Raw genomic sequence first — 23,017 nt, forward strand, 5'->3', positions numbered from 1 at the left:
GGGGAACCTTCCTAATGGCATATTGAGCTTGCTCCTGTCTCACTTGAGAGCTATGGAAAACCTCCTGCCAACTTCCCTAGTAGTAGTGTTAGGTCTCGTTATAAAGTGAAAAGCTGCAGACAGAGGTAGGATGGAAACATATACAGCATCTCATTCTGGAGTGGTGATCAGGGATACAATTTCATCTTTTCACAATGACAGTCCTCCTGGGTTTTTGTGTTTCTCTCCCAATGGAAAAGGTCAGTAGGAATAAAGGCACTGTGAATAACAAAGACATTTTTTCTCCCTTCTCCTCTTCCTCAGCATTTTCCTTTTTCTCACTAAAATCAGTCTCTGTTCCTAAGGGAATCTACATTGATGGAAGCTGCACACTCAGATGAATCCTGGGAAATATACTGACTTTTCCTTACTTGCATCTTCCTAGACCTTGATTCCAGTACAGCCCTCAATCCTCATCACCTACACTGCCCCACACTCCATAGCACATGGAGCACATATGTTGGCAACTCTGCTTGGCACTCTGTGAGATGCCCCCCCAAGCCCTGGAGAAGGGTCAGGAGACAAGTCCTCTCACCCATTTTGTCCTGCTCCAGTTGGAGTGACCAGTCCACAATGACAGTGTGACCTAAATTGGGAGTAGAGTAAAAAGATACAGAGATAGCATCCCAGCGGCATTTGGCTGTCCAGCAGGTTGAAAATGGAATTATATGATTACTATCGTGAAAAATCATAAGAGCATTAGAAACTAACACGGTTTCTATCACTTGTTGTCACATTCATTCAGAGTCATCTTCTGATCAATTTATTTGCTACCACTACTACAGAGTTCTGTGTCTGGGCCTGTATTTTAGGGTTTTCTTTATAGCATCCTTATTTTTGCTAAGAGCCTAGGATCCTCCCATGTGTGAGTGCTTCCCCTGATGCTTTTTACAAGTATGTAAATATTTCTTAACAGGTACACAAAGACATTGCAGTAGTGATCACTGCTTTAGAGGCTCTCAGCTCCTTTAAGAACTGAAATGCACTATTATCATTCCCTTAGTAAAAGGATAATCCTAGCAATATATGGTGTGCTATTTTCATACACTGGTTTTTCTCTTCTGGAAACTCAGCTTTACCTTCCAATCTCATTCAGAAACATAATTGAGCTTGGTTCTCCAACTGGAATCCTCAAAGGGCATTTGATCATGTTTAAGCTATCAGAAATGAGTCAAATTCCTGTCCTGCAGGAAGTTCTCCTAATTTAAGATGTAATTTCTGATGCAAATGAAGATGAAAGATGGAATATTGAAATGTTTCAACAAACAAAAATTTGCATTTGAGAATGCTGAAGTCTTTTAATAGATTTCAAATCATCACCATGGATTCAAATGTTTTCAATTTCTTTTGTCTTTTAAGGCAATTTAGTGTAACATATTGTTTATGCATTGTTTGTTTATGGTCAGTGTAACAAATTGTGTAACTTAGGATCAATTTAAACAAAAGCTATCTTAAGTTCTTTCGATTTCCCAGGCCTAGAATAAAACAAGCCCGAAACACAAAAAAAAAACAACCAACCAAGAAGTTTTGGGAAGGAGAGAAACCAACTGTGTGGAATTACAGAATCACAATCACAGAATCACAAAATACATCTGGTTGGAGGACACCTCAAAGATCATCTAGTCCAATCCTCGATCCAGCACTGAATGTTAACACTAAACCATATCTCTAAGCACCAGGTCCATACTCTACTTGAACCTCTCCAGGGATGGTGACACCACTGCCCTGGGCAGACAATTCCAATGTTTGATAATCCTTTCAGGAAAGAAATGTTTCCTAGCACCCAGCCTAAACTCCTGGTGCAGCTTGTAACCATTTCCTCTAGTCCTGTCGCTTGACACCAAGAAGAGGCTGTCTCCTCCTTGCTCCAGCCTCCCTTCAGACAGATATAAAGAGTGATGAGGTCTCCCCACAGCCTCCTCTTCTCCAGACTGAGCAACCCCAGCTCCCTCAGACAGTCCTCACAGGCCATGTGCTCCAGGCCCTTCATGAGCCTCATTGCCCTTTTCTGAACGTGCTCCAGCACCTGAATGTCTTTCCTGCAGTGAGTGGCCCAGAAATGAACACAATACATCATTGGAAATGAAAAATTGCTTAAAAGATTCCCTATCAGTTTAAGGTACTACAGTATCAAAACAAAAATTGGATGTCTTGCAAAGGTAAGACAATTCTTTTTTTCTGAGACTCACAGTGCTCATCTACTTTCTTGTTCTCTTAACTTTACTTCATTTCTTTTCTCAGATGGTGGCAAATATCTTCATTTTTTGACTTTGCCCTTGATCAGAAGCAAAAAATACAGTGGTGCTGCAGGACAGGTTGTCCTAAAATTTTGCTGGTGGAACAAATACTAGGAAACCTGCAGAAGACTTCTCTTCCAGATCAAAATTTTATAGCTGGCCCCCTTCTGAACAACCACCTATCTTCTTCTTAGATGGATTCACCCAGTGATTTGTACAAATATTAAAAGCACATAATTTAAAGATAAATTTTAGGATCACTTCAGTGAGATATTCTGCATGCCAGGACACGCCTTCTCATTTGCTTAAATGATCTTAACTTCCTCATATCCTAACACACTAGGAGCTCTAAGAAATACAAATTTTCTGAATGTGCTCGAGGTGGTAACCTCTGACCTTCTAATTTTCCAATTTCCATATAATTAATTGTTGGTTACTTCAAATTCAAGTTGAAGGTTGATGGAGAAAGGGGGAAAATGAAACAAGATGGATTTGGAAAGCTCATGTTTCCAATGCGACCACTTAGATAAAAGGATTTTTTTTTTTCTTTTGCCTAATTTGTTTCTAGTTGCAGCTCTAAGGTCAGAATAAGCCAAGAGAATGAATGGAATAAACGTCCTGATGGGCTGCCCGAAGCTGCCTGGTGTTATGGATCAGCGTAAAACCAGCTCTCTTTCCTCTGCCTGGCCCGATGTAACTCACTGGAGTGGCAAATTACATCAGACCTACAGCTGTAACCCGACATTATGATTAATTTGATCAGTAATTTCTCCTGTTTTTCATTTTAATCGGTGTGACTATTCTGCTGTGGCAGGTCTTTCAGATCTAATTAAGATAAATTTCAGAGTAAAAGACTTGGCAGAATTTTCGAGTCAAATCCGAGCATCAAGTGTGAAGACCTGCAGCACCAGTCAATCAATTTCCAGTAAAGACGGCAGGCTGTAACTCAGCAATCAAGCCATTAACACTTAAGCAAATTTTATAATCTCCAGGCCTGTGCTTAGTCACTCTCTCAAAACATTCTGCCTACCAATAAAAAGGAGAAAGTGGTATTATATTTTTAAACACTTGCCCTAAACTGCATCTGCTAAAACCACCAGCAGAATCCACAAGTGGACACTCATGATAGATCTCAACAATACTGCTGGAAAGGGTTTAAATGTAAACATGAAAACATAGCGTGGAGTGACTTTTTAGTGGGTTTATGTTGGGGTTTTTTTTTAAGGCAGTACCTAGAAATTGAGCAACCTCTTTTAGGTGATGATTTGTACAGGATCCTTGAAAGATACAACATCACTTCCCGAATATTGCACCTCAGACTCAGTAAGGCCATGAGGTTCTCTGTGTTCACCTGCTTCACTTGCTTCCAAGTAGAATTCCTTTTCTTGAACTAGAGCTTGCAATTCTGATTATTTTTTCTTGTCCTGTTTTTTTGGTTTTTTTTTGTCCTTTATTACAAAGAGGTAAGAGATAGGAAAAATAGAGGAAAATAAAGTGGTTTGGTTTTTTTTTTTAATATTCTCTACTTCCCTGAAAAATTTTGGAAATATGAGTGAAAAGAGTAATTATGATAAATGAATACTAGCAAAACTCATCTGTTGTATTTACAAGAGTATCTGAGGGGCTGTGTCCATTTTTTCTGTCTCTATGATGCCCTCTTTGCCTGGACAGGCTTTGGAAATACAAGACCTTGTGGGACATGAATCCTGTCCTAAATTTGTCCTGGGAGGTTATTATTTATTTATTTTCCCATTTATTAAATACTTCAGTTGCTTTAGGGAGTTTATTAAATGCTCCCATTTCAGAAGCGAGAGCTAGCTGGACAGCCAGCTTCACTTTTCTCTCCTTCAGAGAATTCTCTAGCAAATGGTTTGCTATATTAGCCTCAGCTTCTGCCCCTTGGGTGCTAATAATGCCAGTTGTTTTGCTCGAAGATTAATTTCCTTTGGTTTAAATGTGAGTCAGATACCAGTACTCCTTGTGCTTCTGAAAATAGCAACACCTGCAGAGTATTTTTGGATGGACCAGGCAGCCAGTGCTCCAGCTGAGAGGAGGTTTCCTCAGGGAACGATAGATTTGCTTATAAAGTCTCTTTGAGAATGCCTTAAACATCTCTTTGCTCTGCTTAAATGCAGTATTCAACAGCTTTACAGAATGAAGTCCCAAAGCCTCAAAGATCCAAAAAAGCAGTGAGCTTCTAGGAGAAGAAAGACAGCTGGGGAGATCTGAGACCGTACTCAGTCCTGAAGATGGATGAAGTCTTACACATAACAGAAACTAGCCTTTCTGTGGAAATGAAGCCCATGCATCTCCAGGTAGAGCAGCTGCCTTCAAAGACAGCTGTGCCAGAAAACCAGTTTGCATGTCTCTGCCCTGTGCATCAGAGCCAGTGATCATAATACAGTGTAGTGCAGAGACACCTGAGTGTCCACCTAGGACAAACTGCCCTGTTGCCATATCACAGTGGTCTAGCTGGTGGTGGACCCAGAATGGATGAGGATTATGAAAATGCTCAGAAGGGGTGAGAAGAGAGCAAAGGAGGCTGTGGATGCAGTGAAACTCAAAGCCAACAATTTCTCAAGCAAGATTCCAGTTTGTCAACAGTAACAGCTGTGTGGTTCACAGAACTACTGAAGTGGCAAAAGGAGAGTGTAAAAACATAGGAGGGGACTTGAAATACAATAGCATTTGCAATGGGTAATAAACATGTATGTGTGTGGTTCATCAGCATGCCAATGACTTCTGTCACATGTACTTGCCTTTTCCACTCTTGAAATCACCTTGTCAACCCATAAAAATCATAAAAATAGGGTAAGGATACTCAGAAATCAAAAACTGTCAGCAAAACATGAGGTTTAAGTCTTTCTCTACTTGTTTGAAATTAAAAAGAGATAAAAGTTGCAAAATATTCTCCTGAGTTCACCAAGCCCAACTCAATTTAGCTGACTTCAGGGAAGCTTCCGTGCTCCTACTTTAGAACTGAGACCTAGTTCTCACCAGTATCTTCTGGAAATCCATCTAAGGTCAGAACTTCAGCAGGTTCACTCGAAGCAGGAGATGGGCATGTACCTTCCTGATTAAATGTCTGCTCCACATGTTCTGTATCACCTGTTGCCTTATGATGTGCAATATCTTACTCCCTATTGATACCAAAAATAAGGAAATCCTGGAAAATGGATTCAAAGCACTGAACTTTCCCACCATTTACAAAATGGTGTCAAACTGATAACCAAGTAACTTGGGACAATTTCAGACAGTCATATATTGCACAGTATCATACACAGGAAGAAGGCTAGATAATTTTAACTAAAACCCTTCAAACCTCAGTGACATTACTAGTGTTATAGTCTTGATTATGTTTTCTTGGTATCAGGATTCAATAAGCATGAGAAGTACACAGCAGGTCTTGGGTGTGAACATAAAGACAGCCCACAGCTATAGTCCATGCAAACATCCCAGCTGCTTTCCTCAAACCATCGGACTTGGTTATTTCTTTGGTATTTTAAATGTATGGAAAATTATCAAAGTGTCAGTAAACATTGTGAGTTCTTTAAATTAGGTTTTTCCTAAATGAGAAGCTAACCAGCAAATGAGGCTGGGAGGAAGGGAAGGAGAGGTTTGTTTTTTTGTGACTGTTGGAGCCTCAGGCGCCTATGTACATGTTCTCCCTCATTTGCAGCTGAGTGTTTCAGCCTTTCTACTTTTCTTTCCTCTTTTGTTATAAAAGTGTTGAGGTTCCAAATACATTATTTAAGATTAGTATGAAAATTTGATCTGAAGGAGGTTCTGGTTTTGCTGTGCTAGAGTTTGCCATTACTTGGAAGATTTTTCTGCTGTTGTCATCTCCTCACTTCACTTCTTCCCTCCTTTTATTATTATTTTTTTTTTTCACTCATCACCTTCCATCAGCTGCAGTTATTGTAGGCAGGCTTCTATGACAAAAAGGTGCTTTAGGAAAGAGTTCTGAAAATGGTCAGAATAATTCTACAGTGGGGCCATCCCTGGGGGATTTCCTGTTTGTCTATTCCTACTGGCACACAAACAGAACGGTAGAAATCACTGGGAATTCTTCTATTTCGACAGTGCAGCTATTCCTTTGTAGATCTGGCTGTGTAGATGTTCATCTTATCCATACCACTAAAACACTGTGTGTCAGCATCAGAAGCTAACCTCCATTTGGAGCCAGGTAAATACACGTTGCTGATATAAATTGCCTTATTCTGGCAGTCAGGCAGAAAAATTGGCTGCTTAGTAATTGTCTTATGTGGTTTTATATAGCCTATAATCAAGGTCTTAGAGCTCCAGAAATTTAATTGGATGCAAACTCTGTAAGAGATGCTAACTATGCTTTGAAGTTACAACATGCTGACCATTGAAGAACCTGTGTAGTTTGCCAGGCAGTAACATTAAACATTCACAGGAGAAGCATTCTTTCCCAGAAGTAAAGGTTTCTAAGTCTCCAATTTACAGCATGAGAAAGGTTATCGCTCTCCTATGGATTTCTTTATCTTAATCAATTGACATAATGAAACTAAAATCAGACTACAGTTATCTATACAAGGAATTTCAATGTTTTAAAACGAAGGGATGAAAATCTTCCACCATCTACCTGAACTGACCTCCTGAAATACTTCTCTGCTTTGGAGAAGTCTCCTCCACTTCACTGTTTTTCCCAAATCAGCAATGATCCTGGTTCTGGAATGTTTTGCTTTTTACCAGGGAAAATCTGGAGCATCATCACTAATGTCAGTACAGAATCCAGGCCCTGGGACCTAAGGTGGGACTTTTCATCTTTCTACACAATCACTAAAACACTTCCTAAAAATCATAGATTTGTAACTACAATCTAGCCTGCCAAACTAAGTAATGAACAGTAGAGCAGAGTATTACAGAACAATGTGGCAAGAACCTTTCTGAGACTTTTAGCTGGTATGTGCTGCACCAGTATTATTAATTTCTGATCAGCTAGCAAAAATGCCTCACCCAGGTATACCTAAGCAAGCCACTTTCATTTAATTTGCCTTCTGAAGGACATGACAGCATCTGTACATTTTGAGATGTAATTGCAGTTATCCTTCAGAGTTTTTTTGAAATAAACACAATCATCCTCCTGAATTACTGACTTTCCACAACAATTTCTTGAGGTTGCATTGTTCTAAACTAATATCTTTCAGACAGATCCTGAATAATGTAAGAGGATAAAGCCCACATGAAAAAATCAAGAATTCAGAAATGGAATTTAAGCTGTCAAACTTTGTTGATCTTTATTCCCTTAATATTCTTCAAACAAACCACATTTCATTCTAGTTCATAAAGAACATTACCTTAGAGACCATAATATATCTGAATTTTGTTCTAGGTCGATTCTTAAATGAAAGCATTAGACATTAAAAAAAACCCAACACATTCTAAGCAGCTATTATGAACTGGATATATGAACTGCTACTAAATGTTTGCTCCCTCCTGTTTCAGGTTTTGTTTGGTGTATGTTTGTGCAGAAGAAAATAACTTCAGATCCAGTCCTCAAGCTAGATGGGTAAAACAACTTTTCTCTGCAGGGTTTAGAATGGAAAGACAAATATGATGGAGGCGACCTCACCACTGCTATGCTTTAGAAAAGTACCAGAACACATCTTTCAGTCATATATAAAGTGCAACAGCGGTTCCTTTGGAAATATTTCTGACTGTCACTTGCATTTTAAAGAGCTTCAGGAATATGACAGAGCATGTTTCAAGTTCTTAAGTACTTCTTAGGGAAGCTTGAGAAGTGTTATACTTGCTACAGAAATGCTGTAGAAATGGCTAGAAGGCCAAAAAAAAAAGGATTTGCAGACCTCGCTACAGTGAGGCCTGAAGTATTGTGTTGAAATAGAATAGGATAGAATAGACCAGACCAGGTTGGAAGAGACCTTCAAGATCATTGTGTCCAACCTATCATCCAACACCACCTAATCAACTAACCCATGCAACCAAGCACCCTGTCAAGTCTCCTTCTGAACACCTCCAGTGATGGCGACTCCACCATCTCTCTGGGCAGTCCATTCCAATGGGCAATCACTCTCTCTGTGTAAAACTTCCTCCTGACCTCCAGCCTGAACCTCCCCTCGTGCAGCCTGAGACTGTGTCCTCTTGTTCTGATGCTGGCTGCCTGGGAGAAGAGACCAACCTCTGCCTGTCTACAACCTCCCTTCAAGTAGTTGTAGAGAGCAATACGGTCACCCCTGAGTCTCCTTCTCTCCAGGCTAAGCAGCCCCAGCTCCCTCAGCCTCTCCTCATAGGGCTTGTGTTCCAAACCCCTCACCAACTTTGTTGCCCTTCTCTGGACTCGTTCCAGCAAGTCAACATCCTTCCTAAACTGAGGGGCCCAGAACTGGACACAGTACTCGAGGTGTGGCCTAACCAGTGCAGTGGCTTCTCTCCGAGGTGTCAGCACACAGCATTTTTGTATCTATGAACAAACTTTGGGTTTTCATGGCTATTTAAATGGTAGTGATCAGACAGGAAAGAACATTAAAAATATTTATGCCCCAATTTATTATGAACTCTTTAATGCTGAGCCAGAGTTGACAGCTAATGACTTCTAATTCCTTGACTGTTCTGAAACTGTCTCAGTCACACAGCTGGCTTAACAGTACTGAATGCCAGACTTCTCATGCTAGTGTCTTTCATTAACTCTAATCCCAGTTCCTGAAAAGTTCAGAGAATAGCTTTTGAACTAAAACCATCTGAGAGTACTTGGTTCCCTCCTTCCACTTCTGTTGAATCTGTCACATCCAGATTACCCTTGGAAGCGTAGTTATGGGGGTAAACATGCTGAAGAGAGACCTGTGCTAAGATATCCTCATGAAAACATTGACATTAGCATCTTCCATGCAAGGAATTGCTGGGTTTACTTACTTTTATTGTACTTCTGCAAGTGAGATGTGACCATGCAGAGCTAACAGTAGAAAGTGCTTCTACGGGCCTATATCTGAAGGTCACAGATGAGAGTGGAAGTACTTGTATTCAGCTGAGATTTTCACCAGGACCAGAGGCTGCATGAGAGCCAAGGCTTCGGATTCACTGTTAGGACAATCCTCCTGAGGTATGTTCACTATGATAATCCCACTTCCTCCTTAGCCCAGCTCTAAATTATGAGTGCATTTGCTTTGTTTGTAAAACTGAATGCCATTTGAAGCACAATATTTAGCCTGCAGATTTAGCAACATACAATGTGTACAGTTAGTGTACATACATTACAGCTGCACCAAGCCAATAAAATGTAACAGAAGCTCCTCTGGAAATATTCCTGTCTCTCTGTGTCAATAATCTGCATACTAAAGAGTCCCAAAGCGCTTACTAACATGATAGACTGGGCATTAAGTTGTGCCTAAGTATCCCTTAACACAATACTCAGAAGAAGCTCTAGAAATATTATGCTCTACTATAAGGAAAAGCTCAGGAAGCAAGGACGCATCTCTTGTGGACTTTTAAGTCTATTATCCAAACCATAAAAAAATCAGATTTAATGCAATTTAGTTGAAGCTCAGATTAATGCAGGTTTAACTGGCCACATGCAAACACAGCTTTGTGTAAACTAATTCCCTTAATTGTTTGAAAAGGGATTTTTTAATTATTAAGCTAATGCAGTTTAATTTCTGCAAGAAATGGAACTGAATCTATCAGTGTGGATAAAACCTTTAAAGTGGTGTTTCAAAATTTAGAAAGTAAAGAGAATAGAGACTTTGCTGGTTTCTATGTGCAGTTTCACTGCCCAGTAAAAGAGACTCTGCTCACTTCACAGACTACCCTGGTGTTTATTCCACTTGTGGGGAGACTCAAAACTATTGTTGCAGGATGTGAATACAGCATGACATATGTAGTGTGAGGACATCCAAGTATAAGAAATTAGGACTATTGGAGGAGAACTCTCCTGTTTTCTTCCAGGAATTCCAAGACAGGCAGAGCCCAGAATTGTAACAGGTGCCATAGCTGTTGGTCTATTAGAAACCACCCTTGTCATCAGGGTGAGTATCTAGGAAAGGCATTAACTGGCATTCTTAGCTTTGGAGTCTGTACTGAGACTCTCAACAGAAGTATCTGATTCTTAGTGGGATAAGCATTAGGACTGTGATTTCAAGAGGAAGGATATCCCATCAACCCCTTGCACACACCCACCAGCAGAAGCTCTATTTCTTTTAGGGACAGCCAGGATCATCTGCTAATGAATGGCAGACTTTGCTGTCCTCATAAGTTATCATAAAGAGTGACTACTGGGCAAATGGTATTTGTGAACATCACATGTTGAATCCATGGCAAAAAAATAGATAGTTTTCTATGGGTTTTATGATATGGGCTTTTAAAAAAGAGAAATTTACTCATTAGCATGCCTGTAAAGATTAATAGGAGGTGGAATTTCTCAGCCTATGTGGTCAGAAGGTGTGGTCTTCACTTGATTCCCCCTTGAATCAGGAGGGTATGCACTTTCTGTCATTAGACCATTAGAGATTTGTATGTAGAATCCTACCTGCAATGGATTTGGTGAAGTAAGAGGAGATGGAAGGCCATGCCCTGGTGATTGGCTGGGTTTCTGAGGGGAGCTGGAGGACTGTGAGGCTGGAGGTGGTTGGCTCTGGCTCTGGGACTGTGTTTGGTTCTGCTGTGGTGGTGCTGACGGCTGTGGCTGTGGCTGCTGGGTCTGCTGGGTTGGTTGTGGAGTCTGTGTCTGCTGACCTTGCTGCTGCTGCTGGTTTTGCTGCTGTTGTTGCTGCTGTTGGCCTTGCTGCTGCTGCTGTTGATGCTGGAGCTGCTGAAGATGCTGGAGCTGTTGAAGCTGGGAGTTCAGTGATGAGGTAGCTGTGAATTGAAGAGAGGGAATGAACTTATATAGGCTTCAGTAACACCTACTCTATTAGAGATATTCTAGAGCAAATTCTGGTTATGTTACAGTGTGAGGCACACATCTCACTGAGGTCAGCTGGCCTCAGAATTCAGGTTGTGGGAGGAAACCTGTTCTCAACAATACTGGTCTGTGGCTCTGCCAGTGCAGTTCTGTGGTAAGAGTTAGACTTGACTGGAGGCAGTGAAAGCAAACCTTTGGCAGGACTACAGCTCTGCCCACAGGACAGGCACCAGAGCTGACCAACAGCCTTTACTCAGACAAGTGAAGCCAATGGGAATTTTGTTTGCCTAGAGAAGAGCCAAACATGATGTCGCTGTAACATCATAGAAAGGGCTAATAACATGAAGTGGTGCTGCTATATAAAGGAGGAGACCATAGTTGTTAAATAAAGGGTGGTCTGAAAAGGGTTTTGTCATGTCTTTATACACCAAGTGTAGAAAATAAAGTGTTTATCTGTGAAATTTCTTTGGCAATGCATAGGTAGTAAAAATACCTCTGAAATTAGAACTGCCCCTTATCATTCACATCTCAAAGCTATAAAATTCCTCTTGTAAAATATTTTGTGTGCTTGCACTACTCAATTGTTCCTGGTAGGAAAGGTTTGTCATGTTTTGCTAGCATGTGCTCCAAAGAGAAGACTTGGAAAGTGGTGGCTGACAGGAGCACCAGCTCTGCTGGCACAGAGGAGCAAACTCTGTCTCCCAGAGACGCTTGCAATTGACTAGGGTGTTCATTAAGCTCAGGAAGGCAAGTGCCACAGACATGTCACTAAGAAGAACAGCTTTAAACAGCAGCAGAACATCACAGAACCTGATGCTTTCTGGAGGTATGCCCTGAATAAGTCATCTGGTTCTCTGACCTTACCCACTTCAGTCAACATCATAAAGGTTGCATTAGATGGCTATAAGATCCCAAGAAGAATAGACTACAAGGTCAATGCACTATTTTGCACTCTGTATACTGCTTTGCCAACACCATTCTGTATTCTGATTTCCATCAGCATAAGTCAAAGTAGACTGGGAATTAATAGAATGTTATTTCTTAAGTGAGAATTTGGATCTCATAGCCAGAAACTGTTCACCAAGTTATTTGTGGATTGGCAGATAAAGCCAAGCTGTCTTCACTTTCTTTTTATATCAACATCCCTATTTCATCTTTCTAGATGTCTATGACCTGGGGATGAACCTGAGGTCTTAGTATGATTTATGAAATCAATAAGCCATAAATTGGAATAAGCCAAAGGAAAAAAAAAAAAAAAAGAAAAGAAAATGGAGAAAAGCAGAATAAGTAAGATGGAAAAGGCTGTACAAAAGAAAAGGTAAAGTCTTGGTAGGAAGAGTTGTTGGTCATCAGTTCCCCTATTCACAACTGCTCTACATTTTCTTCCACCAGGGGCAGGACTCAAAGTACAAATATTCCTTTACAAGAATTACAGTCATATATATGTGACTTCAACAAAGAGTTTGAATAACTTAGAGGAGGGCTGGTAACATCAATGTATTTCCATCAGGAAAGTAACTGATGGCATTTTTCTGTTACAACATAAACCATCAGGTTAAAGACACACATGGTATCTCATGCAAACAAAAATCAGACTTGAGAAATAAGGGTACACTCCCATCAATACCATGCTCATAGTGCCTACATAAATCCCCCAAAGCCAATAGGTTAACAAATGTAAATATAGTCTAAGGCATATGAGAACAATGAATGAGGTCTGTATTCAAGAAAGCAACTGCATAGACAAATATTGACCACAGCATGAAGGACCTCAGTTGGCAAGGAATACTATTTACCAGTTCTGTATGTACACAGAGGTGGAAAAAACCATTTCCGTGAGAAAAAAACTCGTCTAGACCAGTTCTTCACCTTGTGCAGGCCAATTCCACATCTGCGATGGCTTAGCAGTCTGGACAAATAACTGAGAAGCAGAACCAAGACTCCAAACACATCAGGCTCTTACAGCTTCCACAGACTCCAATACAGAAATGAATGCAATGATGCCCCACAGAAACATATTTTGTAATCCACATGGTTCATAGAGAGGAATGAGGGGCATTTTATATACTGCGTGCAAAACCAGACAGGATGGCACAGAATTTCCTCTATGGCAAATGTGATACTGTGGAGGCTTTTGTACTGCAGTGGTCCCAAAACCCTTTTCATCCCACAGTGCACTCTCATAGGCCATGGCTTGGAAGAATGGATTTATCAGAATGACATATGTTGCATGTAGGGCACTGGGTCATGTAGTAGGGGACAGGTACCACCATTTGAGGTAGAGGGAATGCCATCTACTGAAGTATTTCTGGAGCAGAGAACTTGTTTGACTCCGTAAGGTTTGATGCCTTTCAGCCAGTTTGGAAAATATGGCCAATAATTAAAAAGATGCTGCAAGTATCAACCCGAGCTATCTCGAGGTAGCATAAGAAGGAGGGATCACTGTCATTCCAGTAACAGCAAAGTGCAAACACAGGCGGGTGATCCATTTTTTGTCAATGATCTTATGACTGATCTTACGATAGACTAAAAATATCAGTTGACAGCATATTAAAGATAAACGCATCACTGCCTGGACTTCTTAAAATCATGACACACATGACATGAGGAGAATGATAAAGATGCTCAGAGTCTAAAAGAAATGAAGTTTCTTGACAAACTAAAACAAATGAGGGGTGGTTACTAAAAAGTTTAGCATTTTGTGTGTTTGCATGTGGCTCAGAGCAATCAGAAGAGTAATATTTAGTCATTATTGGTATTAGTGTTCTCCACAGAGCATATGATTTTCTTTAAGGATGCTTACATTGAAATGCTGCCAAACAGTGATATGAGTAGCCTTGTAAAGTTATAAAGTATAAAGCACAGATAAAGATTTTCAGAAACACTACTGATCTGTTTGTTTACCACAAGGCAAAAATCTGTGCTTACTGAAATGTGTTTTTATAGATGGATGGACCTGCTTAAGCAAGAGAGATTATATTGTTTCAGGAATTGAGATTCACTTGCTAGAAGAGTTCTCCTAATGGTGTAGGTCTCAGTTTTATTAACGAGTCATGCCTTTGGACAGCTATTTAATTGCATTCTTTAAAATTAAATCTTCATGAAACTTCCATTCTCCACAAAACCAATACTCTCTTTAACAGACATGTTGATTTGCACGTGCTTTCTCCTGCCCATCCATAAAATAAAGGACAGAATCCAGAGGTGAGAAAAAGGGACTAAAACATCTCAAGAGGTTGGTTTTTTTTTTGCAGGTTCAGGTCCTACTGAGCAGCTAATGTAATGAATGTTGAATGGCTAGTGCCAACAGACTTCTGTGTGTTGACAATGCAAGCATGTGCAACCACTCAGGAAAGATGACTTGTCCAGTCAGTGAGGAGGGTGTGAAGTTAACTTGGAAAACATCACGTTTGTAAATAGAATAGAATAGAATAGAATAGACCAAAGCAGGTTGGAAGGGACCTTCAAGATCATCACGTTCAGCCTATCAACCAATCCAACCCACCTAAACAACTAAACCATGGCACCAAGCACCCCATCAAGTCTCCTCCTGAACACCTCCAATGATGGTGACTTCACCACCTCCCCAGGCAGCCCATTTCAATGGGCAATCACTCTCTCTGTATAGAACTTCTTCCTAACATCCAGCCTAAACCTCCCCTGGTGCAGCCTGAGACTGTGTCCTCTTGTTCTGGTGCTGGCTGCCTGGGAGAAGAGACCAACATCTGCCTGTCTACAACCTCCCTTCAGGTAGTTGTAGAGAGTGATAAGGTCACCCCTGAGTCTTCTCTTCTCCAGGCTAAGCAGCCCCAGCTCCCTCAGCCTTTCCTCGTAGGGCTTGTGTTCCAAACCCCTCAGCAACTTTGTTGCCCTTCTCTGGACACGTTCCAGCAAGTCAACATCCTTCCTAAACTGAGGGGTCCAGAACTGGACACAGTACTCAAGGTGTGGCCTAACCAGTGCAGCATACAGGGGGAGACTGACCTCCCTGCTCTTGCTGGCCACACTGTTCCTGATGCAGGCCAGGATGCCATTGGCCCATGCTGTGGGCATGCCCAGTGCTCTCAAATAATGGCTTAATATGGAGATTTTTTAAAATTCCCCACCTAGGAGTAGAAAACCTTTGTATTTAATACTGCTCAATACTTGAATTTTGGCTGATGCAGGGATATCGATATCTCCACTGTTCACTTTTGTACTGATTATGTAATAGTTCTTGTTGGGATAGAAAGTAACTGCTCAGGCAAAATTTTGTGGATGAAGCAAAGGTGCTTCATGAAAAAGTTTTCAAATTCATTGCCAACAACTGCACAAAATTATTCAAATAACTTCCTTCTTTTCCTATAATTTCTTTAAAAAGTTTCTCCAAAGCCTATGCTCATACTGAGCTATACATTGCATTGAAATGGCTTAGTGAGGTGTGGTTGCTTAACAAACAGATTGGGAATTGGAAGAAGGACTGTTAGATCATAGAATCATTGAATCACTTGGCTTGGAAGGGACCTAAAAGGCAATCTACTCCAACCCCTGGTGGCATGGGCAGGGACACCTTCCACTAGACCAGGTTACTCAAGGCCCCATGCAACCTGGCCTTCAACACTTACAGTGAGGGGGCATTCATAACTTCTCAGGGCAACCCTTTCCAGTGTCTCATCACTCTCACAGTAAAGAGTTTCTTTCTTATACCTAAGCTAAACTTACCCTCTAAGTTTGAAGCCATTAACTCTTGTTCTGTCAATACATGACCTTGTAAAAGTCCTTCTCCAACTTTCCTGTAGACCCCTTTGTACTGGAAGGCTGCTGTAAGGTCTCCACAAAGACTTCTCTTCCTCAGTGAAGAACCCCAACTCTCTCAGCCTTTCTTCCTAGTAGAGGTGCTCTAGCCCTCTGATCATCATGTCTGTCCTCTGCACTGGCTCCAATAGTTCCATGTCCTTCATATGTTGGAGACTCCAGAACTAGACACGGTACTCTGGGTGGGATCTCACCAGAGCAGAATAAAGTGGGGAAATCACCTCTCTTGACCTGCTGGCCACACTTCTCTTGATGCAGACCAGGATTTGGTTGACATTCTGGGCTGCAAATGAACATGTCTGAGTCGTGTCGAGCTTCCATGTTTCTCATCAGTCAACACCCCCAAGTCCATGCTCTCAGGGCTGATTTCAATCCATTCTTTGCCCAGACTATATTTGTGTTTGAAATTGCCTAGAACTTGCACTTGGGGTTGTTGAAATTCATGAGATTTGCATGGGCCTACATCTTGAGCCTGTCAAGGTCCCTCTGGATGGCATCCCATCCATCTAGCATGTTGACTGCACCACTCAGCTTGGTGTCAATGGTAAATGTGCTAAGGGTGCACTCCATTCCCCTGTCCACATTGCCAACAATAATATTGAATGGTGCCAGTCCCAATACCAGCCCCCAAGAAATGCCACTCCCAAAGACACACAGCAGGTGTACCGCAAAGGTGGATTTAGGGCTCAGGATCCTGCCTGCATTCTGGTGCTCATGCTGCTGATTGCACTGCCTCTCACAATGTGTGTCCTATCAACAGCAGGAGTTGTGTCATATTATTGTTTGTAATCAAATCCAATCCAACTCCCAGAGCTTGCTTGCATAGCTCATCCATTATAAATTGTAGACCTGTCTAGCATTTGTCACTTTCTGCAGAGCTTGGAGCCTGATGGAATTTCAGGTGCTACAACAGAGCTATGTCTGCATGTATAAAAGATAACATGCACTGCCTACCTCACAGGAATCTTTTTATGACTTACTGGCAAACAGCTGGGTAAAACTTTGACACATTTTAAGTGAGAAGTTCCTACTTTCTTTCAGAACTGCATTCAGGATTTAAAAAGCCTTGCAGAAAATTGCAAAAATGTCTTTGTATGGTTAAAAAATATTACAAAATACAGCCCATTAGAAGAGAATTAGCCAAAAATGCATGCAAGCTACAAAAACCTGAGGGACATCCACAAAAGCTGTTCCATATTCACCTTTCCTTAATAAAAATACATATTAAATAAATATTAGGTAACCAAGAAGATACTAAGAACAAGAACCTATGAAGAAACAATGGCATGAGGGGTTTTCAAACACAAGTTTAACTGTAATTTCTTGGCTGCTGCAGTGCCATGGCAGACTTCCCAAGGTATCACCCCATGTTTCATGATCCTACTTTAAGCGGATTATGTTTAGCCAGAGTATCAAGGCATTTACATTAGAATAAGAGATATGGAATTAAATGGTGCAAATGGATGGTCAAGAGGCAGTGAAAGCAAGCTTTCTGATCTCCCAGGTCAATGACTTCTATACTTGTCACAGACCTCAGACTACTTTAAGGACTCAGAAAGCTACGCTATAGGGAACATACTCCTTCTTGACTTCCTTTGGGTATACCTTAGGCACAATGCTGCTACACATTTACAATACTCACATAAAATGTGTCTTTTCATGTTTTCCTTGTAGCTTCAGTTTCTCTGCTGGTTACTTACACAGGAAACTGAAATGAAATTAAAATGCCCCTCTGTCAAGTAGAGTGGTGCAATGGGAAAAATTCACCTCTGATGCAACCATGCTGAAAGAAAGAGAAGTCTGATCTATGACAGGGGAATGACTGAATATTTTTCTTAGTTAGAAAACTGAAAAGGCTCAGTCTTCAAATCCCAATTCTGGTTGTGTTCACTGAAAGCAGTATCAGCTGCCTGCTGCCTCTGGCTAACAAATTATTGCATAAGTATGGGAATGCCTTCAGTTATAGTTTAAATAAAAATACACATTTTAAAGTTTAATCATATTTCTCAATAAAGCAAGGAACAGAAGTATGCCCACAAATGTTACATAATGAAAGCAATGTAAAAATTAGGACTCTTTTTTTCACTTCTCATTCACAATATAAACTCAGCTTCTTAAGATCTCTACAGCGCTTGGCAGAAGATCAAATTAATGTTCAGGGATTCAATTTGTATCTAGAAACTGCTCTTGTGGATAAGCTTCACATAATGTCTGATTTATTTTATTAATGTTTTGTGCATGTTTGTTTCTGTGTAAAGAGAAAGAAGGGGTTGGAGGAATAAGAAACAATTTTAGCCTAGAAACTACTGCGCTGCTCTACCCTTTGTACTCCTATTTACATAATTGCATAGATGTTCTTCTGTGCCTCGTACAACGTACAATGGACTAAAAAGGAGAAATTTATACACTACAGTTTTTCCTGTTTGACTGAACACAGAACTTGGCTCTTGCCATTTCAAGGGCCTAATGCCTTTTTCCACTTCCCTAGTAATGGAGAATGGATTTGCATTGCTTTAAACTGAAAACTGTAACTAACTTAAACATCTGGGCTTGCGTTTGAACTGACATGGCCCGCTCTTTTTTTCCACCTTGTAGTTTCTCTTCTAATGAGATGTGTGCCTTTCTTATCTTTGAAACAGATTTCTGGGGACTGAATACACATACTGAACAGTCAGATGTGAGCCTGTTTACACTTCCTCCCTCCTGGGTAATGAGCGGTAGGTTAGCCAAATGCCCAACATGTTTTTGCATATGCTTGAATTTTCTTTTTGAGTGCAAAATTCGAGTTGTTTTAAATAAGTTAGCATCCTCTCTGTGAGAAAAAGGGAAGGGTTGGGCTTGTGGCTGAAGAGATTAGTAATGGGATACAGAGCATATTATTTCTAAATCACTGGTTCAAATCTAGTCTAGGTCAATACAGAGAACAAAAGTCATTGCACTTTAATGGTGCTTCTGAGTCTTTTCTACCTTATGGAAGATGTATTAGATGTATAGAAGATGTATTCACACACAGATACCCACAGAGAGTCTGCATTGGAAGCAGTCTGCCACACAGTCAAGGTAATAAATTGATGGTCTCCCAATACCTATTAGGAGGATCATAAAGACTATGGCCTTGGATGGCATCAATTGACATCTTTATTTGCACTTTAAGCAGAGAGGCTATGGATAGAAAGAGTAGGAAAACCAAGTCATCTTCTTCCTAAAGGTGATCCCTCAAGGTTACAGCTGCAGAATGCAGATGGGGTTATGGAAAGAAACTTGCATTGCCAACACTCCTCCGTACCAATTCTGCAGATAAACGGAGGGCTTCACTTTCTTTTCAGAGCATCTTTCATGAGCACTAAATTCACTTTAAAGAATATAGGCAATAAAAAGGAAGTATTAAGAAGAAAACCATCATAATTTATATGGTGCCTGTGGTGTCTCCACATTTTGATGAATACTGGAACTTCCCTGAAAAATGATCCACTGCATTATATAAATCTGACATTTCCCCCCCCCCCCCCCTTCCAAACCCTAAAATGTACAATAATCCACTAAAATCTTAAGGAGAAAAAAAAAAGAGAAAGAGAGAAAGAAAGAAGAAAAAGTTGTTCTAGATAGAAAGCTTGACTAAGTGTCAGGGCAAGTATATTTGGAATACTTCCCATTCTGAGATAATCTAGGGGCTATTTTCCTCTAGTCTATGACAACACTCTGTGAGTAAAGTTCCCTGAGTGTATTGTAAAAATTGCATTAACCTATTTAAAATGCCCAAAGGCAAGAACAAGCTGGAGAAATTAGACTTTAATAAGCCATTTGCTTCCTCAGCTCAAATGGGACCTTAGGCCTCATATTGTACAGATGGCTGAAACATTAGCTGGAGTCAGGGTATCATCAAGACACAGGGGATCAATCAGGGAGTTATCTTGGGACTCTCATACAAAGACAGGCAATTAAAACCCCACTGTAACATAGTCTGAGGGCAGTGTAAGTGTTTGAATGCAAAGGCTGGGTGTCAAGCAAGTGCTATCTAGATCCAGTAAATTCCTACTTTTACCACCTGATTTTTTTTAATTTTTTTTTTTTAAATACTTAATTTATTTTGTGAAAACACAACTCTCTAAGAGACTGGGGGTGGGATCTTATTGTCAAGTCCTTATGCCAGATAAAATCAGTTTTCTAGTTACAGTGAACAGGACTGGTCCCTGATTGTCTAAGAACAGAATAGTGTTGGAATAGAACATCCAACTGAGTGGCATGCTGTTCTTACAGACTGGATTCCCAGACCATATAGAGCCCTTAAGAACATTTCTATGGATCAGAATTTATTGTATCTTCTTAATTCTTGGGAAAAACTCTGCAGGACTCCTTTGAAAGAAACTAATTGACAGAGGAAGAATTATCATCTGAAGGCCAACAGAGCCACTATAAGATTTCAAATCCAAAGGGATATGACAGGGAACAGATAAATGACACAAAGAAATTAAGTTTGCAACAACAGTCTGCTGACTCAGAGAGCAATGGCCATGACTTATAATGGACATCAGACAAGGGCTGGGCACTCTCTGCACATACAACCTTTTTAGTAACGGGATGCAATTTTTAATAACCTTGTCTCTTTCAAATGCTCTAAAATTGATGGGCACAATAATTTCCATGGAACTTATGCAGACTAAATGTTTGATATCCTTAGAAGCAGCAATGCTTGTAGAAAGAGCAGTGCAAAAACGTATGGCCTCAGAAGCTTTGAGTGAGATTACACAGAAGCTTGACCTGTAGTTCAGAGAGCCTTGAGCCCCCAGTCCACTGGGTGCCCTGTCAAGGTGGTTATGTAACCCTTTGGGTCAAAGTCTGACCAAGAGGAACTGGTGAACTACCTGGATTCAAAGAGTGATCTTGTATTCTTTCAGATAATAGATCTACAGTTGTGTCTTCTATGATTGTTTATGGCAAATCACTCTTCCGACAAAGAAATATCTATCCAGGTATAGCTTCAGCAACAGTTCTTTGAAGATCAGGAATTAGTAGAAGTCTCTTCAAAGAGTCTTTGAAGTGAGTCACGTTTCCTTAACTAAAAGTGAAGTTACTGTAAGTGAAATGTACTGGGGCTTTTGTACGTATATGTGTTTGGGTTTCTTTAAACAATACAAATGAATAGTGGATCAAAGTGTTTGTGGTTTAAAAGGTTGGCCTTGATGCTGAGCTTGTGGAAGTGTCTTGAGAATGACAAAGGACAATGTCACTTTCTCCCAGTCTCAACCAAGAGAATCAGCAGAGACTATCATGCCCAACAGGTGACTTGGTGATTGGTTGCTTTCATCTCTCAGATGCTCATTATATCCATGTTTCTCTAAATTTCCACTTCCAGTCTGCTCTGAAATCTGATAAATCTGAGACAACTCTGTTTTCTGTTAAGAACTCCAAGATTCCAGCAGCTGTGAATTCTGTTACCGGCATGAAAATTCCATCTACAAAAGATAGCTGAACAACCATGAGAACAGGCCATGAAATGACTGAAACCAGCAATGAGAAAGGGGAAAAATACAGCCCAGTTCAGTTCTTTGCTTCACAGTCAATAAGACTACAGCAACAAGTAGGAGAACCAGGAGCTCTTGAAGGCACAGGAATAGGAGCTCTTGAAGGCACAGGAATTGGCGGTTCCCATGTGCCGGAAGGCAAGCCGGCGGGGAAGGCGACCAGCCTGGATGAGCAAGCAGCTCCTGGAGGATTTAAGGGGGAAGAGGAGACTGTATCACCTTTGGAAGGAGGGGAAGGCTTCTCGAGGTATGTTCAAGAAAGCTGTTAGATTATGTAGGAATAAAATTAGGGAGGCTAAGGCCCAGCTGGAACTGAAGCTGGCCACCTCAGTCAAAGACAATAAAAAGCATTTTTATAAATATATTAACAATAAGAAGAAGGGCAGGAAGAACCTGAACTCCCTAGTGGACCTGGAGGGGAACACAGTTACTGAGGATGAGGATAAAGCTGAGGTCCTGAACACCTTCTTTGCCTCAATGTTTAACAGCAAGGCAGGAGTTCAGGACGAGTGGCCTCCGGAGCTGGGCGATGGGGTCGGGGAGCAGAGTAATACCCTGGAAATCCATGAGGAGTTAGTTCGGGACCTGCTGAGCCACTTGGATATCCACAAGTCCATGGGACCAGATGGGATCCATCCTAGGGTGCTGAGAGAGCTGGCAGATGTGCTAGCTAGGCCACTCTCCATCATTTTCCTCCAGTCCTGGCTCACCAGTGAGGTCCCAGATGACTGGAAACTGGCCAACATGGTCCCCATCCACAAGAAGGGTCGGATGGCGAACCTGGAAACTACAGGCCAGTCAGCCTGACCTCAGTGCCAGGGAAAATGATGGAGCAGATTATCCTGGCGGCAATAACTGCGCACCTGAAGGATGGCCAAGGGCTCAGGTCCAGCCAACATGGATTCAGGAAGGGCAGATCCTGCCTCTCCAACCTGATCTCTTTCTATGATCAGGTGACCCGTCTGGTGGACGTGGGGAGGCCTGTGGATGTGGTCTACCTGGACCTCAGCAAGGCCTTTGACACCGTCCCCCACAGCAAACTGCTGACTAAGCTGTCAGCCCATGGATTGGACCATTACACTCTGTGCTGGGTTAGGAACTGGCTGGAGGGCCGGGCCCAGAGAGTGGTCGTGAACGGTGCCACATCCAGCTGGAGGCCAGTCACCAGTGGTGTCCCCCAGGGATCAGTGCTGGGCCCTGTCCTCTTCAACATATTCGTTGATGATCTGGATGAAGGGGTAGAGTCAGTCATCAGCAAGTTTGCAGATGACACCAAGTTAGGGGCAGATGTTAGTCAGTTAGAGGGTAGAAAGGCTCTGCAGAGGGACCTCGACCGACTGGACAGATGGGCAGAGTCCAATGGGATGGCTTTCAACAAGTCCAAGTGCCGAGTGCTGCACTTTGGCCACGGCAATCCCATGCAGAGCTACAGGCTGGGGTCAGAGTGGCTGGAGAGCTGCCAAAGAGAGAGGGACCTGGGTGTGCTGATCAACAGCCACCTGAATATGAGCCAGCAGTGTGCCCAGGTGGCCAGGAGGGCCAAT

General features: G+C 41.4%; 1 protein-coding gene across 2 annotated transcripts in view; it reads right to left on the reverse strand.

Annotated features, from left to right (window-relative positions):
* The window catches only part of POU6F2 (POU class 6 homeobox 2), a 290,005-nt gene that overhangs the window by 90,589 nt on the left and 176,399 nt on the right, over positions 1-23,017 (reverse strand). For both annotated transcript variants that reach the window (XM_068156860.1, XM_068156859.1), the window contains exon 5: positions 10,783-11,111. In XM_068156860.1, coding sequence (XP_068012961.1) covers positions 10,783-11,111 — 329 coding nt within the window. The remainder of the gene's footprint in view (positions 1-10,782; positions 11,112-23,017) is intronic.

Source organism: Melanerpes formicivorus, unplaced genomic scaffold, assembly GCF_026170545.1.
Source record: "Melanerpes formicivorus ecotype bairdi unplaced genomic scaffold, bMelFor1.0.p_v2 SCAF_35, whole genome shotgun sequence".
In the NCBI taxonomy this organism is placed as follows: domain Eukaryota; kingdom Metazoa; phylum Chordata; class Aves; order Piciformes; family Picidae; genus Melanerpes; species Melanerpes formicivorus.